The sequence below is a fragment of the Larus michahellis genome, chromosome 12, assembly GCF_964199755.1.
Source record: "Larus michahellis chromosome 12, bLarMic1.1, whole genome shotgun sequence".
Taxonomy (NCBI): domain Eukaryota; kingdom Metazoa; phylum Chordata; class Aves; order Charadriiformes; family Laridae; genus Larus; species Larus michahellis.
Window position 1 is genome coordinate 824,192 of NC_133907.1, and position 17,966 is coordinate 842,157.

Sequence of the window (17,966 nt, forward strand, 5' to 3'; positions counted from 1 at the left end):
CTGTGGAGGGGAAACGCGGCCGCTGGGCTGGGAACAGGCGGCGGCTCCCGCCGGGGCGCCGGCACCTCCCGCAGCGCCGGGTCCGGGTGTTTTCCCCCATTTTCCTCCATAGCCCGTGAAACTGCAAAACCGCCGCTCTGACCGCGCGTCCTCCGGTGCCGGGCCCCGCCGGGAGGCTGCTGGCACACGGGGGGACGCGCCGGTCCCGCCCGGGGCGGTGCGGAGGGGCCGGTGCGGGTCGCGCCGGGGCGGTGAGGAGGGGCCGGGCCGGGACAGGCCCCGCCGCCGCATCCGGGTCCCGGCGCCGCCCGCCCGCGCTGCCCGCCCCGCGGAGCCGGCGCCGGGCGGAGCCGAGCGGACGGGCCGGGCCGCGCCGCGGGCAGGAAGATGGCGAACGTGCAGCTGGAGTTCCAGGCCAGCGCCGGCGAGGCGGACCCGCAGAGCCGCCCGCTGCTCGTCCTGGGCCAGCTCCACAACCTCCACCGCCTGCCCTGGGCCCAGCTGCGCGGCAAGCTGCAGCCGCGGGTCACCGAGGAGGTGAGGCCGGGCGGCGGCGGGAGCGCGGCGGCCCCGTGTCCCCGGACCCCCCAAGCCGGCGGCCCCGGCCGGTCACCGCCGGCCTGCGCGGCGGCGGCGGCGGCGGGCCCTCTGCCGGGGGGGGAGGCCCCCACCCCCGGAACCCCCGGAACCCCCGGGCGGCCCTTAGCGGGGAAACGGGGGGAAGGCGCCGGTCCCCGCGGGGCTCGGGGCGTGGGGTCGGGCCGGCGGCAGTCCCTTCCCCGCCCGCGCCCGGCGGAAGGTGCGCTGCGCTCCGGAGGGGCGCGGGGCCGTCGGTGATTAACGCAATTACCCAACGGCGCGGTCCCGGGCGGCCGAGCCCCGCGCGGGGCCGAGGGGGCGGCGCGGCCCCCCCGGCCTGGCCCGTTGGGGTGCGGTGGGTGTCCCTGTGCCCCCGCGGCGCCGGGGGGGTCGCGACAGGCGTGGCGGGTCGCCAGGCGCTTGGCAGGTCTTTGCTGGACGCCCCGGTCTCTTATGATACTATTTAGTCGCCTTCTCGTTTGCTTGTTTTTAGTTAAATTGCTGTGTGAAACAGTAACTCGGGACTAGTAAATCAACCCGTCTATTTACGGCGGGGAAAACTGCCTCAACTCGGAAAAGCTCCGAGGCAGCCTCTGCGCTGCGTGGCCTGCTTTTAAATTGTAATTCCTATGGCTTAAAAGAGATGCTTGTAACGGAAAGCACATTTGTGTTTTCTGGTTAATAAACAGGTTCGTCGTATTTCCTGTTTCTTTTCTCTCTGGAGGTTATTGCATTTCAAAGTGTGTGCGCAATTTCTTTGTGTGCAGCACCTCAAACCCTGTAACTGAAGGGTGCCTGAGCAGTGGGGATGAGAGGGGAAGCGGCGTCTGACACAGTTCTTTGTCTTCAAATGCTCCTTTCCTCCCCAGGTGTGGCAGTCCGCGCTCGGCACGCTGAACCCCAACCCCACCGACAGCTGCCCGCTCTACCTGAATTACGCCACGGTGGCCGCCCTGCCCTCCCGGGTCAGCCGCCACAACAGCCCCTCTGCCGCCCAGTTCATCACCCGCCTGGTCAGGAACTGCCTCCCGGGAGGTGTCAACAGATGCATTGTGGTAAGTGCCTCTTTGAAAATGCTTCCAGTCAAATGTCTAGTCCCGTATTTTCTGGGCTTTTCAGGATTTTAGCTGTATCCAAGGAGACTGGAGGTGGGCAGGTTTTACCCATACAGTTATACCATCACTTGTAAGTGGTTTAGCACTGTTGCGTAAACAAGACCTAACTGTAATAGCATATGCATGCTCAAGCAGTTGGAGGGAATTAAGGTTGGATACGTATGGAATGTCTTCAGCTAGGAACATCCATGCAAAGGGAACCAGCAGTGGCTTTTTGAGCTAGGATTTATGACATTAGCACGTGCTTTAGAAGATAGACGTAGCCTGTGTGCAGAGTGCTATGTCTATATTGCGTCACCCATTTAAGGTCTCTTGTTTGTCTTATTCAGTGAGTTTTAAAAGTCTTAATGTGAACTAATGTTCCAATGGGAGTCCTTTGCAGGACAAGCTTTTGTACTGCTTTGGTCATCTTCTGTATGAGCCTGTTGAATGTTTTATTCGTTTGTATGGCTTTTCCAGTTTAATTCCGATTTCTAGGTTTTTAGGGAAGACTCATGTAGTCAGTGTCAGTAACAAAATCTAATTATACTCTTCACTTGGAAAACTTATTTGCAAGAGTAATAACTCTACTTAATTTTTTTTCCTTATAGTTAACTTTGAAAATGTTTAGCTAAAACTGCTTTCCATTGGTAATTTCTGTAATGAACTTCAGAAAAATACTCTACATGTTAAAAAGCTTTTGGGTTAGTATTAGCCACATTCTCATATCATTTCTCTCTTTGTTTAATTTGTTTTGAACACATATTGATGGTTCCCATGCTTTTTTTTGGTCTTGATCTGTAGGCTAACCTGTGTTAATTGCACTAGTATAATTAAAGCAGTCCAGCTCCCTCATAAGGATGTGCTAATTCCCACACAGTCAAATCCAGCAGTGTAATTTATTTCCAGATGGGAAATGAACCGAACCAGTTGAGTGTGCTACTGTTCGTACTGCCGCTCCATCCATGCAAAGCACGGCGTATCAGTATGTCTTGATTCAGACAGCAGTTATTCCCCCCCATCCACCCCTTTTTTTTTTGTCCCCCCTCTTCACCAACAGTGTACAGGTAACAGATCCTGTTAAATGTAGTCTTCCACATCCCTAATGTCCGACTTGTTTGTCTTCTGGCGGGGGTTTCAGATGGTCTGTGAGCGGTCTGAAGTCTTCGCTTCGGCTTGTGCGTTGGCCAGGGCTTTCCCCTTGTTCACACATCGCTCCAGTGCATCCAGACGCACAGAGAAGAAAACTGTAACGGTGGAGTTTTTCCTGGTTGGACAAAACAATGGACCAATAGAAGTGGCAACGCTTAAAGTAAGATTTTTATTTTTTTTCCTGTCATCGTTTTTTTCTGTTATTCTCTAAATATTTTTTTTCTTCAATTTCTTGCACGCGCAAATACATCTCTCTCAGGCTACATATGGAATAGGTGGTGTATCTAAAGTAATAAATTCTCCTAGGTCAAAGTTCCTTGAAATTGATCGGCTCACAGCACCTGTGAGTAGAAATATTGAACATATTGCTGCAGCAAAGGCTGAAGATGTTATTCAGAATTTAGATTTCAGGGGCGAAGAACACCAAACGAATAGCACAAAGAAAATGTTTCCTTTCTCATGTTTATCATAGATTAAGTAGTGTATTTTTAGCTGTCAATATTACATTGCCTTTCGTGCTTGGGTAAAAGAAACTGAGAAGCCCAGGCAAAATCTGTATGTGGCTGTGCAGGTGAATATCACAGTGAAGTCACGAAAAGTTGCGTATTCTGGGATCCCATATGGCCTCTGCTGGTTCTGTCTGATGTACCTCTTGGCTGAGTTCTTCTAGCAGAACTGTAGCCAGAAACAAGACCCTAAGAAATGATACAACTTGGAGATGAGTTGTACATAACGGTTAAATATGTCCAAGTTGTCTTTCGATAGCAGATAATCAAAGACTCTTTCCCTTGCACTATTTCAAAGAGGAAGCTCCGCATCAGGTAGCTGCTAGTACGCTGGGTCATTCCTCTTCAGGATCTAACCGAAGAGCCATCGCAGGGCTTGCAGCGAAGCTGTTAGGGAACTTCCTGGGCAGCGCTTCAGTACAGGTGGGCGCTCACTTAGCTGATCAGGCAGTCCGGTTGTACAACTACCTTAAAAGATTTTGGCAATGGGCAGTCAGTGAGGTTATACAAATCCCTTAAAATTTTTGGCAATGGATTTGACAAAGGATACAGTGTTGCTGCATCTGAAATCACAGAATTGCAGCTTTAGGGTTTCTTGGGTTTTTTTCCTTTCAGTATCTTTTCCTCCATAGGTTGTCCTTACTCTACGAACTGATTTGGCCACAGCAAATCATGCCAGACCAGTTTTCAGAAAAGTGTCAAAGACACGCGTGCTATGAGTACAGCTGCCCGTCACTCAATTTTCCCATGCCCCAAATCAGAAAAATCATAGCTGGTGTCAAAAACAGTTCCTTCAGATAGGTAGATTCCAAACCACTTGGGTTATTTATAACTAAAAACCAAGGCTGAAATTGTTTCTACCTCCGGTTCTTCCCCTTGATGTCAATGCCAAAACTATTACTGTCTTCCTCCAAGCTGAGTTTTCACCCCTTAAACTCAACCAGCAGCAGACAGCTGATGTAGAAGAGGGAAGAGGCATGTGGTAGGATTTTTTTAGCTAAATCTCTCCCTCGGCATGTTGCTGTATTTTGCACTTTCTGCATTGTCAGGATATTTTATGGCGAGGACTAGCATGGACTGTCAGAGTTTCACAAGGCATTTATTAAAGGCTGGCATTATCCAGGTTCTCCAGCGTACCCGGGAAGCCAAACCCAGCACAGCACAGCTTATTTCTGTAAGTCAAATTGTTTCCCTCGGACTCGGCCTTTGGGTTAGAACACCTCCATTTACCTGCATGGCCCTAGCGGTGAATCACTCCAAACCTTGGCTCTTGAGGAGGTCCTTAGCCCTCTAGGGGAAGTAAAGCAATCAAAATAATTGCAGGGAATCAGGCACCCTGCCAAAGCAAGCCGAGGTTTGTGAGTCTGCTGGGATGCAGAATGTATAGAGTCCTTGGGCCAGTCTGGCCAAGCCAAACTGCAGATACCTCTAAAGGCACGGAGGACAATCCAACGCAGCGGATTCCTTTGAAACCCATCTTGGCTCACCCGTCTGCTGCCTGTGGTCTTCAGTGTAGTGTGGCTACGGGAAAGGTTGAACCAGGTTTCCTTCCACCCAGTCTTATTGTTTCAGGTTGTTGACTCACAGGAGTTAGCAGCTGAAGCTTAGTGTCTGGTGCCCTCGTTGTCCTTTTTGCCAGGAGGCTCCTTCTTTAAGGAAGCAGCGTCAGCATGCTCGCTGTCGACCATTTTGATTCTCTGCACTCTTGATTAGATAAGATTTACTCAGTCCAGGGGAGAGTCAGTCCATTTTGCCACAGGAATGAGGAAGCAGATGTGTGTATGTTTTACACAATTATGAAATATTCCACATTCCCCATGGGCCTGCCATATAGAATGTCTTACGGTAGTGGTCTTTATTGCACTCAGCCACCCTGCCTGCTGTATGTAAACTGTGTGGTTTCCCATGTTGTAGAGTATGTAATCTCTGCAGGTTTCTGACCCGAGCAGTTGACAAGCTCGTTGTGACTTCCTGAATTGGCTTTCTCTTATCTTTCTTTCCTCCACCTCACATTGCCTTCTCGGTCTCCCTTTGATAGTGGAGAAGGTTGCTGATTTTGCAATATCAGTTCGCTGTGGGAAGGAATACAGTTGCTTAGAAATTAGAGCACAGGGAAAAATAACTTGAGCTCAACACATACAAATGGCTACAATAATGGCTAGCTTGGTTGACATTATTTAATACTGTACAACTGCCAGTTGCAGTTGAGTGTTAATGTGCTCCAGAGGAACCACACGTCTGGTGTAGGCTGCTCAGGACTGAATGCAAAGCTGTGCAGAAACCAGCAAAACCAAGGGCAGTTCTCAGGTATCCTCACTTCTTTCCATAGTGTCTGGCAAGTGCCACAGAAGGAGTCAGGCTGGCTGCTCGAATTGTGGACACCCCCTGCAACGAGATGAACACGGATAACTTCCTGGAGGTAGGTAACACACCCGCTGAGTAAGAGTTACTAATTGTAAGTCTAGACTACAGTAATCAAGAACTAGTGTTGCTATCTCTTAGAAAAACTTGTACGTCAGCAGTGGGAAGCACGTCAAAGAACATGTCCAAGGATGCTGAGGCTATTTCTTTGGCCTTAAATATTTTGTAGGACTTTGCTAAGTTGGAAGGAGGCAGAGTGTACAGCTTGGGGTAAGGGGCTGGGAGTCAGAAGACATGAGTTCTTGATTTGGTTGTGACTCTGGCTTCTTGCCAGCGCTGGTGTTTCTTAAGCCTGATGGTGATAAGAGTTTCTGAAATTATGGGAGGGAGGTTGAAATGTTTCCAAATGAGTTTTATCATGAAGATCTGGCAAGCTGTTGAGAACGAAAGTATTCCTGCCCTATTGCTTCATGATCCGATAGAGTGAATACCTGGCCTTTACCTCTGAAGATTTCTTTTATTGGCTGAGCTTAAAGGTCAGATTTGTATTTCATTACACAGTAAGCCAAGGATGTCTCAGTGGAGTTAGGCCATTGGAAAATGAGCCCCACTCCCAAAATTGTCAATGTTTGTATGTGTATGCATGCAAAAATCACACAGAACCCTTAAGTGGGTACCCATATGTGTCGAAAGACACAAATGTGTCCTGATGACTGACTGACAATGTCCTTTTTCTTTTAATGATTAAGGAAATCAAAAAAGTTGGCAAGGATCTTGGGATTACTCCTACCATTATTCGAGATGAGGAGCTGAAAGAGAGAGGCTTTGGAGGTATATCTTGTTGAAAATTCAGCATTTTTCCTAGCAGTTAATTGGAATGTTTTGCCATCTCAACTGTCATGTTTTATTTGCACATTTTTGAACCAGTTTTATTGCCCGTAGTATCACAAGATGTGTTTACAGAAAATAGCTACAGATTGCTCCCCACAGTCTTTCTTCCCCACAAGTGGTCTGATTCCCTGTTTTCCAGGTATCTACGGAGTTGGCAAGGCAGCTCTGCATCCTCCAGCCCTAGCAGTTCTCAGTCACACTCCCGATGGTGCTACTCAGACCATTGCGTGGGTGGGCAAAGGTATCGTGTATGACACCGGGGGACTCAGCATTAAGGGAAAGGTACACAAACATTGTTATGCTGCTGCCTTTGCTTATGTGTTGTTTTCTGATGGAAGTAACTCAGTTAGTGTCTGTAGGAAACCAAAGTATATTTATGTGAGTAAACACTTGATCTGCTGTCACCTGTATGGACACAAGCTGTCAGGGGAGAAGACCAAATAGGATTCAAGGAGCATTTTGCAGAGCAATTAAATAGCTACCTGGTGTTTTGCCCTTTAAGTAGTGCCCACTGCTAAGTGAAAGCTAGAAATAAAGTTGTTTAATTACTGATTTTGGAGATAGATCCAAAACCCATTTGAGTTGGCCTCAGTGTGAATCTTGTAAACAACCTTTTTCTTTTTTCTTTTCTAACAAGTTAGCAGCAGAGGTTTAGTATTTTCCAGTTCTAAGGCAACATCCACCAATAAGCAGATGCACATGTTCTGTGTTTCTGTTATGGCTGAGCACTGTCAAGACCAGAGTTACAGAAGCATCAGAAATACTAGTTTTAGCAGGCGTTACTCTTAAATTCTCTTTTAAAGAAAAAAAACAATTCTATGGTTCTGTTTAAACAGACTACTATGCCTGGAATGAAACGAGACTGTGGTGGAGCAGCTGCTATTTTGGGTGCCTTCAAAGCCACTGTAAAGCAAGTAAGTAAAATGTGTTAATTGATATCATGTATCTCAGCATTGCCAAGGAGCAGTCTGGCTTTTGGATATATTCCCAGATGTGGGGGCCAGTCTAATCCTGAAGTCCTGACCTGACACTGCTGTTCGTGATCTTGAGCCACTCTGCTCTTTCTGCTATTTCAAGAAAATATTTCAAATCTTTACCGGGATCTTGAGAATTATGAGAAACTTCTTGAGTTCTAATTTTTTTAAAGAGTCTTTCTTGAATTTCAGGGTTTGCTGACTGAGTGGTTTCTAGTTCCTTGAATCAATTTGTACTTGAGTTATCCAGTGCTGATTTTGTTTAAGCCGTAGGATTTCGGGCAGCTGTTGTCCCCTTAGCAAAGAAGGGGATGAGTCTGGGATATGAAGTCTGTCCAAATCCTGTGCCAGCTCTAATATTAACCTACTGGGGAAGTGGCAGCTCTGGTCTCGTCAGGAGCTGCTTATTGGTTTGCTCCTGTGGTCAGAAAGTCGTAGGGGAGCTGGGAAGAAGCCTGGTACTGAAATACGAAGAATTAAAAACATGCATCTTGTGCTTTAACAGTATGAACTGGGGAAAAGAAGTGGCCGCTGCCAATAAAACTCTGCCCTCTCCACAAATCCAATGACTGAGTCTTGCTGACAGAGCAGCTATTGCCTCCAAGGAGTATCCAAAGTTCAAAGAACATTTACTGCTGCAGATTAATGCATAGATCTGATGGAAGCTTTGTCCAGGGGATGATCAGTGCCAAACTCCCATTTCTCAACAGTTTAGCTCTGTGCCTTGGCCCTAGCAGCAAGTTTGATGTGGAAAGATTGTAAACTTCACAGTTATCTGCAGGGACTTAAAATTGAAAACAGATTTGTGAGCTGCATCTTAGGCAAAACGGCTAGCTTTCTGTAACTGAGTCCTTCAGAACGTTAGATCACGCGTTTGCAAGGGGCAAGAGCTACAACTTACACAGTGCTTTGGGAGGGTCTGGGAAAGCCACAGAAGCGGTACGTTCTGTTGGTGACTCAGTCCTTGTTTCCAAAGTAGTTTTATGTGTAATTATCTGCACCAAGAGAGGTTGCATTCCAGTCACAGTAGGTGTGAGCGTAAGTGACCTGTCATTTCATGTGCAATTATTGAAACAATTAATAAACTGGCCATGATGTGTTTAGACAAACTGAGCCTGAAGAAGCTGTCATACCTCACAAGAAATCTGTGCCTTTATGTGTAAAAGCAAAAGAATGATGTCACTGCTTAATTTTACAACCTCACGTAAGACCTGTTAATGAAATCCCTGCAGAAAATGTATTCAGATAGGCAGTGGAAAGAATTTGTTGTAGTTACTGTTTCAAGACTTTTTTTTTTTTTTTAAATGCTCTTAAGAATAATATAAAGCGGTAAGAGATTTAAATTAGCTATGCTTTGTCACAGAGACTGAAGTTGGAGACGTGTGTCGGAAAGCTCAGTGGGAAGAGGGGCAGAGGTTATTATCCATCTTCAGAAAATATCTGCCTACATGCTGTTCGACAGTTTTACAACATGATTTAAAAAGGCTCTGAATAGCAAAATTAAGCAAGTGATTTTTCCTAGAAAGATGCATTTCATCCATTGTGAGCTTTCCAACACAAGGGAGAAGAGAAAAACATTCTCTTAAATTTTTGAAATCCTTCTTCGTCCTGCATGTTAACAGGGTGAATCCTGATTTTTGAAGACCTACAAACAGAATGAGAGTCAGGAAGAGGCAAATGATGCTGGAAGCGGGTTTTCACTTTTTGACGGTACATTAACCACATCTCCCACTCGGAGAGGAAAGTTCGGTGCAGTCCAGTGAGAGATTGTGAATAGAGTGGGGGTTTTGCTGCACAGACCGTTTTGGAAGAGCAAAGGGCCACAGATGGAAGGTTATCTCATCAACAATGCTGTTTGCCCACTGGCTGGACTCGGAACTGCAAGGTTACTTTATGGCTTCTAGATGCTGCCAATTATTTTGAAAGGTTTTGATTGATGCATTTGCTCTTTAGACCTCAGAACTTGAGCTGATTCAGCAAGTCCATCTTTCCTCAGCTATGGACTTCTATCAAAAGATTAACAGTAAAACTGACCCTGGTTTCCCTAGGAATTTGGTATTTTAAGCTAGCTATGCCTGTTGAGGAGGAACTATGTTTCTCTTTGTTAAATGCAGCTGTCTCCCTTTCTTTTCCTAGCATCCCTCCACACAATACAGCTGTTATATAAATAACAAAATCATCATACATTTTAAAATATCGTCCATAACCATAAAAGCACTTGATTTTAACCAAAGTAAACTAGAATGGGCTATGCCAGAAGAGAGGAGGCTAAGGGGAAAAAAGGAGTTTGGGAATGCTGTGTGCCTCCCAGCAGGAATGGTACATTAAAAAAACCCAACAAACACCCACCCCACCCTCCCCGCCAAAAAAACCCAGATCAAATTCATCTTAGCCGTGGATATTTTTGGTTTTACATGGAAAGAGAGAGGATAGATCCTGGTGGCGGGTGTCTGACCGGTGGCGCAGGTTGGGTGCTGAAGGGCAGTGAGCTGTGTACTGGCACTGAGGCACGGAGTACTGCCACGTGCCGGGATTGCCGCGATCAAAGTTACTTTCCAACAAAATTCTCAGAGAGGGAATCTGTTCGCTTGGGGTTGTTTTTTTTATGGAAAGCATACAGTGCTCAAATGGCTGCACATTAGCATTTATTATTTCCAACATTTTCCACTGTTACTGTAGGCTCTCCCCCGGTGTGGCAGAGATGATGGGAAGGAGCTCGGGTTCTCAAGTGGCCCCAGTTGTATTTTTGTTGTTATTGGAGACTAAATAAAAGCGGTGGAAAATACAGGGTTTAGAAAACAATCCCAAGCATCCTGACTGGCTGTGTAATGTCCTCTCACAAGCCTTTGTAATTGTCACGTCAAAAGCATCTGTTGCTCGGATCTTTCCTTTGTGGGTACGAAAGGTGGAGGAGTTACACAGTCCGGACGTGTTGGTTGTGATCTCTGTTGTGAGTCAATGTTAGAGGTGTATTACAGTTAGATGAGTGAAGCGTTGCGTCTTTGGAGATGTATTCTGCTGATTTCCGTACAGGGGTACTGTAGTTTAGTGCCTGAGGGTTTGGTTTTGGTGAGCCTGGCCGTTTGCTGGTGAGCTCGGTGGACTTCGGCATTGTGCTTGTGAAGCTCTTGCTGGAGCCGGCTGTAAGGAGCTGGGCGTGCTCTTCCCAGGGAGTCCGCTTGGACTAAACATAACCCCCTCCAGCTGCTTCTGCACACTGCGTTTAAATTATTCAAAAGATGTTTTAATTCGCATCTCTTGCCATTGAGAGGAGATTGTACTGATCACTGCTTAATTGACAAGGGCTTTCTAGATCCCTTCCCCATTTGTCTGTTACATGCATATAGGCTTTTACTCAATCTACAGTGAGAGCTCTAAAATCGGTGTTAGATGTCACCTCCTCATCCGCTTTCTATAGCTCTTGGCCTCAGCTTCAAGATACAAGACATTACTCTCAGATTTGTGGTGAGGCCACAACTGGAGTACTGTGTCCAGTTTTGGGCTCCCCAGTTCAAGAGGGACAGGGAACTACTGGAGCGAGTCCAGCGTAGGGCAACCAAGATGATTATGGGACTGGAGCACCTCCCTTATGAGGAAAGGCTGAAAGAGCTGGGACTCTTTAGCCTGGAGAGAGAAGGTTGAGGGGGGACCTGATTAATGTTTACAAGTATCTAAAGGGTGGGTTTAAGGAGGACGGAGCCAGGCTCTTTTCAATGGTTCCCAGCGACAGGACAAGGGGCAATGGGCACAAGCTAGAACATAGGAAGTTCCGTTCAAATACACGGAAAAACTTCTTTACGTTGAGGGTGCCAGAGCACTGGAACAGGCTGCCCAGGGAGGGTGTGGAGTCCCCTTCTCTGGAGATTTTCAAGACCCGCCTGGATGCAGCCCTGAGGGATGTGCTGTAGGCAATCCTGCTCTAGCAGGGGAGTTGGACTAGATGATCTCTAGAGGTCCCTTCCAACTCTGAAGATTCCGTGATTCCGTGATTCCCATGTAATTAGCGGCATTGCTGTCAAGAAGTTGTAATTCCTCATTGATTTCAGTCCCAATAAATTAGCTTGATGTGACTCAAACCCCATTTCTCTCCTGTTGTTGTTCCAGGGTTTTAAAGACAATCTTCATGCTGTTTTTTGTTTGGCCGAGAATGCAGTTGGACCACGTGCAACGAGACCTGACGACATTCATGTTCTTTACTCTGGAAAGTAAGATTGTATCCGTCCTTTTCACAGAAACATTGAGAGGAGGCATCATCTTTGGTTCTGTTAATCTGAGTACCATGCGGATTGTGAACCTGTCCCTCATCAGCTTCCCTAAATATTGATAATAGTATTTCAGACAGCCATAGTGGTGATTTTTAAGTGTGCTTAGAGTTTCCTGTTGGGTATATAAATACACGTCAAAATACATATCATGTCATGAGCTGAAGTTTCCTTAAAGCACTCGGGTTTAGGTGTTTTTTCTGGTACAGCCAGTTTTCTGTGTCCATCTGTGTTGTCTCAGCTGTAGAGGTAGGCTACCACTGTATAAGAATGTCCTCTTGTTTTAAGCAGAGTATGATACCTCTTTGTATGGCAGTCGTTTGTAAAATCCCAGCTTGATGGGATTATATGTATAATGCTAGGCATTATACAGACCCAACAGGAAGACCCAGCCACGAGGACAGCGCTGTTGTAACCCTTGTCCACGTGTGCTCTCTCTGGATGCTTGCAGCTGGGGCATAAGCAGCCGTGCAGACCTGGGGAGTCAAATAAGAAAGCACATTAGGTTTGAGTCTGCTTTCTCATCCCGTATCCTAGTCCAGAGGGATGAGTCTCAACTTCCAGCCTGAAGCACCGTTGTATTAAATGCCCTCTCTTCTTCCTAGAACTGTGGAAATCAATAACACTGATGCAGAAGGTAGACTGATACTGGCTGATGGAGTAGCTTATGCATGCAAAGATCTTGGAGCTGATATCATTCTTGACATGGCCACTCTTACTGGAGCTCAGGTACTGATTCAGAACTGCTAGTGCATGGGGGTGCATTGCTCTTCTGCCTGTACGTTATACGCTTCTTTGCCTCTGTCCCGCTGCTCTTCGGGGAGAGTAGATACCGTGAACTGTTGTGCTTGACAGTGGCTTCCCCAACTTGTGCAAGAGAAAGCTGCCAACAGCAGCAACCCCAGTAAATTCTGATCTTCTGTGCATGTGGCTTGTGCCATTAATGCGTTACATTTATAACTGCATTACTCAAGCAGACTTTTTTGTTCTTCATGCAACTTTTTTGCTTTTGCATACGTGGAGAAAAAAATGGTATACTTCTGATGACACCAGGAGCTAATGTAAGCGATCCAGTCCTCAATGTTTGCAAATCAGCAGCTTTGTAGTTAGCAGAGCTGATTCGATGATAGTGATCAGGAATTTTCTTGTCCATAAAATAGCTTAAATTGTAAGTCACATGCAGAATGATATGAGGATAGAAATTTAATGCTATTATTTTTTGATATATATTCCTGTTTTATAGAAGGTTATATTTGGGGGCTGACCTCTTCTCCCTGGTGACAAGTGATAGGATGAGGGGAAACGGGTTCAAGTTAAGTCAGGGGAGGTTTAGATTAGATATTAGGAAACGTTTTTTCACTGAAAGGGTTATTAAACATTGGAATAGGCTGCCCAGGGAGGTGGTGGATTCACCATCCCTGGAGGTGTTTAAAAAAAGGGTAAATGGGGCACTGAGGGACATGGTTTAGAAGTGGTTTTTGTCAGGGTAGGTTAATGGTTGGACTCGATGATCTTAAAGGTCCCTTCCAACCTCAACAATTCTATGATTCTATGATTCTATATTGGTGAGCAGTGATTCTTGTTTAATTTTCTGGAAAGTGAGTTGGTCTTCATATCTGGAGGAGGAATGGTGGCAAATTTTAGAATGTGAATGTTGCATATACATTGGCGTAAACATCAGTCCTGTGGAAGTTTCCCGTCAGTGTCCGACTGGAAAGCTGGTGTGATGGCGGCTGCTGGGTTTTGTATATTTGGAAGGAAGCAACCTGTCCAATGAACGAGGATATAACATTCAGGCTGTTTGTGTGATTGACACACATTGCTGGGGTATCCGCTCTTTGTGTGTATGAGAAGTTTTATTTATAATTCATTGCTGATTTAATTTTATTTCTAAGGATAAATAATTGTAAAGTGATACCGTTTGCTTGCTCAGTAACTATAAAGAACTATTTTTGTGGGACGGTGGTTTGAGTAGGTCAGACAGATGCAGACTATTTCACTGCAGAATGGATTTTCAGAGATTTATTTAAAAGATTCCGCAGTAGCTACAGTGTCTTTGTCTGCACTTGTAACGCTACCTTCTTGTGGAGTAGTTTTGAGACATTGTTTTTTCGTGGTGGATTTGTTAGATGGAAAGCAGCTGTTACTGCTGAGAGGGAGTAGTACAGAATTATCCTCCCAGCACAGTTAAGGTGAATCCTTCCTGACTTTGTCTTACTTCTCACTAGGGAATTGCTACGGGCAAGTATCATGCTGCTGTCCTCACCAACAACGAAGAGTGGGAAAAGGCCTGTGTGAGAGCTGGCAGGAACTGTGGGGACTTGGTCCATCCTCTGGTGTATTGTCCCGAGCTCCACTTCAGTGAATTTACCTCTGCTGTAGCTGATATGAAGAACTCTGTGGCAGTAAGATTTATTTTTTTTGTTAAATTTCATTTATGACATAAAAATGTCTGTTTTCTAGATAACGTGCTGGCGTGTTGATAGCCGGCTGAAAGCTCTTCACAAGGGCTGTAATCTTTTAGAAATGGGCCGTGTAATTATGGACTTCAAGGTCTCTTAGCTGGGGATTTTGCAGGCTCTATGTGACTATACTGATATTTAGTGTCAGTTTTAGACAGGGTATTCTGCTGCAAAGGTATCTTTGGGCTGCTTGCCTTTTAAGCACGGCCCTAAGATGAATGCTAAATTCCTGGACGGAGACTGTTTAAGAAGTAAAGACCAGTATTCCTCAGATCACGTATAACCAACAGAGACAGTAACTGGGGATGCAGAAACCAGGAAATTGAGGACAGGGGCCCTGGGGATTCCTGCCGCCGCTTTTGGTGCGTTTGAGAGTTACAACACGCACTAAGTGCCAAAATGACTGCAGGAAGGAGCTGTGCAGGATAGGAACTGAGCAGGGCCAGACTGCTACCAGGGATTAAGTCAAAGGATTTACAGTGTAGTTGGTTAACAAAGATGTGTGGTTTAGGGCCGTTCGTTAAGCTTTGAACTAGATTTGCACTGCTGTCTCTTCTGTAGACAAGAATAAAACATTGGCATTTTCCTTTCCTGCAAGACCAACTGTATTTTTATTGTTTCTGCAGGACCGAGACAATACTCCAAGCTCCTGTGCTGGGCTCTTCATTGCTTCTCACATTGGCTTTGACTGGCCCGGAGTCTGGGTGCATATAGACATTGCTGCGCCTGTTCACGCAGTGAGTATGTTCGTACGGCTTCTGGCACTGCCCTGGGCGAGGAAGCTGCGTAAAGCAAGCTGCTTGTGCCTGCCGATACTCTGATTTCTGTGCCATTGAATTCAAAGCAAGAGAAGTAGGTGGAGAAGAGTTCTTTTGAAAAGCATTGGCTCTTCGTCTGCGTTGGGAATTTCTTTGTTTATGGCCCTTCATCTGTTCATATTTTTCATTTTGGTTTTAAAATATTCTGTCACTTTAATCAGCAACATCTTTATCACTGTAAACTTTGACAGTTTGCCTGTTTTCAGTTCATGGCAATAATCCTGGCCTTCCATTTTCACCCACGTTGTTCTAAGATGATTGACCAGAGTAGATTTTTCTGCCTGCTGACCTGCAGCAGAGAAAACGTTTGTTTCCTCTTGGGGGTTTCCCCTCCTCCCTTTTTGGAACTCGTGTATATTCTTCTTTCCTAAAAACCAAGCCAGTTTACTCCCCCCGCCTCCTGTTTTTTTAAACCCAATTTACTCAGCTCATACTCCACATCCGTGCTCGTGCTGGATGGAACATTCCCTGCCCTGAGCAATGCTCGGGTAAATCCACCCTCGAGTCGGCGTGAGCTCTGTTCTCATGTGGATCGACCGATGCGTTGGTTTAATCCCTCCCGGATTCCCAAGGCGGTGAGGATATAGAGGGATGAGCTGAGCAGACCTGTCCAGGGACCCCAAGTATTCGCTGTGGCTGTGCGCTATCACTGCTCTTGTTGAGTGAGTAAGGAAATTAAACTAGATTCAGATTCTACAATCTGAAATGTGAATTGTTCTTTTTTTTTTTTTTCCCCTTAGGGTGAACGAGCTACTGGCTATGGCGTGGCTTTGTTGCTGTCCCTGTTTGGAGGGGCATCTGAAGACCCTTTGCTAAACATGGTGTCCCCTCTAGGCTGCAATGGAGACTCTCCCACCGAAGACATGGAGAGGGACTCCAAAAGGCGGCGCCTGGTTTAACGCCCCCAGCCCTACGTGACGGGGTGCGTGGGTTACCTCACTTTGCACTGGTTCGTTCTCAAGCAATGAAAATGTCACACATTAGAAATTGCCATTTTTTTTTACTATCATGATAAGATTTATTACTTGTTTCTGATAAAAACAGCCTGATTTCTTTGTTTTTTTTAAATTATTGGTGCAGACAGTTGCTGAACAATATCAGTGGTGCAGAGTCCAAGCTCAACAAACTGTATCAGGAAGAGGGCGCATCCTCCTCTGAGCTCCTCACAAACCCTAACTAAGTGCATTGATGCATGAGAAGCTCTCTCAGTCTGAAGAAGCAACTGCAGCTATTGCTTACAAAGCCTTCTGAATTACCTGTTATATGTGAGGTTTTATCTGACATTTCTGTGGGCCCCACTACATCTCAGAACACAGGACGAGGGGAAAAAAAAAACAACAAAGACAAACCTCTGTAGACTTGGCTTATTCAGTGACAATTTAGCTTAGCAGCAAAGGAGATGTAATGAGAAAAGGCCTATAGTTTTAATAAGGTGCTGTTTCCGCATGTTTAATGATTTTCTGACCAGTAAAATGAGCGAGAGTCATCCAGAACATATCCGTACGTAAATCTTTCACATACAAATTGCAGAATGTATTCATGTTAAATGAGGAAAAAAATAGAGGGACTGTGATTGAGTAAAATCGGTTTACAAAGCTGAGTGGCTTCTTGCCACTTAATAAATTTATTATTATTAAAGCAGCTTACATATCCCCTGTGGCGTTTCGTGGTGTTATTTCCATTCCTGAGAACACTGAGTGCTCCAAAAGCTTGTGCGCGACATCGTTGCTCTGTTCGGATTCCTCTTGCCAGCACTCGCCCATCTGAAGCAGAGCTCAGAGAGTAACGCTCGTGCTGAGCGGTGCGGGGGGTTCCCAACAGCTTGCGCTGATTCACTCCGTTTGGCTGGTTGGGCAGCAATGGGGGATGCGTAGCGTTCGTTTCTGCATAAGTCGGTCCCAAGGAGCTGGGACAAGCTCTGGCTGGGCTGGGGCACGGGCGGGGAGCGACTTGCCCCGTGTGTCACATCAGCAGCGCTGGGATCGGAGTCGGCAGCGGTTCATGGGTGCTGGCCCCTGCCCGCTGCTCGGAGCGTCAGCCTTTGGAAGCGTTCCATGGCTCAGCCGGAGCACCGATGGTGAAGAATCCCACCCGGCACACGCTCTTGACTGCTTCACAGATAAAGTCAAGCGGAGCTGTGATGAATTGCACCTTTCCCTGTGCCGGAGGTGATCGGCAGAGAGCCGTGCTGGGTTTTAGGTGGCGTTCCAACAGTGAGGTACACATCTGGTTTAGGCATGAGTCGCTTTGATTAAAGACTTCACAGAAAGGTGAATGCAGAAGGGAGAAGAAACAACATTTTTCATTCTGGTTTTGTGGCAACATTTGATTCTTGGGCAGAATGTTACTACTTTGTTGTTGTTGTTATTAAAAAGCAGAACTTCATTACTTCCTATATTTGCTTCTCCCTTGCTGTTTCGGTTCCCTGGTCCACTTGATCGTAGTTTTAGGAGAGTTACATATACGTAAATGAGTTCTGCCTCTGGCCATTCTAGACAGTCAGTCTGGAGCGCTACCTGGTGCCAGAAACCGTTGCGGGAAACGTGTAGATGAGGAGTTATTTTCATTACTGACTCACTCCGACCACGGGAGCTAGTGGCAGAATGTTCTAACTTCACTGCTCTGAAATCAGGTCTTCAATCTCCATCCTGTAGAAACACTCTTCAAATTAATTCTAATTTTGAAATAATTCTGCTGGATTTCATTTGGAAGGCACTTTACAAAGCCATCTGTAACAAGAAATATCTAATATTAAAGAAATATAATACGAAATACCTGAAAAGCAAATGGGATAAATATTTAGGAAATAAAAAACTGAAAACTGGCCTAAATTTGCTTAAGCAGAGTAAAAGAAATCAACCCAGCAG

General features: G+C 46.0%; 1 protein-coding gene across 2 annotated transcripts; it reads left to right on the forward strand.

Annotated features, from left to right (window-relative positions):
- The first annotated feature begins 296 nt into the window (after positions 1-296).
- NPEPL1 (aminopeptidase like 1) lies at positions 297-16,752 on the forward strand. 2 transcript variants are annotated; one of them, XM_074605070.1, is made up of 13 exons: positions 297-537; positions 1,449-1,634; positions 2,815-2,985; positions 5,661-5,750; positions 6,442-6,523; positions 6,723-6,865; positions 7,420-7,497; positions 11,662-11,762; positions 12,425-12,548; positions 14,048-14,224; positions 14,908-15,018; positions 15,840-16,021; positions 16,180-16,752. In XM_074605070.1, the coding sequence occupies exons 1-12, from the start codon at positions 388-390 to the stop codon at positions 15,996-15,998; spliced, it is 1,572 nt and encodes a 523-aa protein (XP_074461171.1). In that variant the 5' UTR covers positions 297-387; the 3' UTR covers positions 15,999-16,021; positions 16,180-16,752. The 2 variants fall into 2 exon arrangements, with proteins under 2 accessions (XP_074461171.1, XP_074461170.1); XM_074605069.1 differs by having other exon boundaries at positions 15,840-16,752.
- The last annotated feature ends 1,214 nt before the right edge of the window (positions 16,753-17,966 follow it).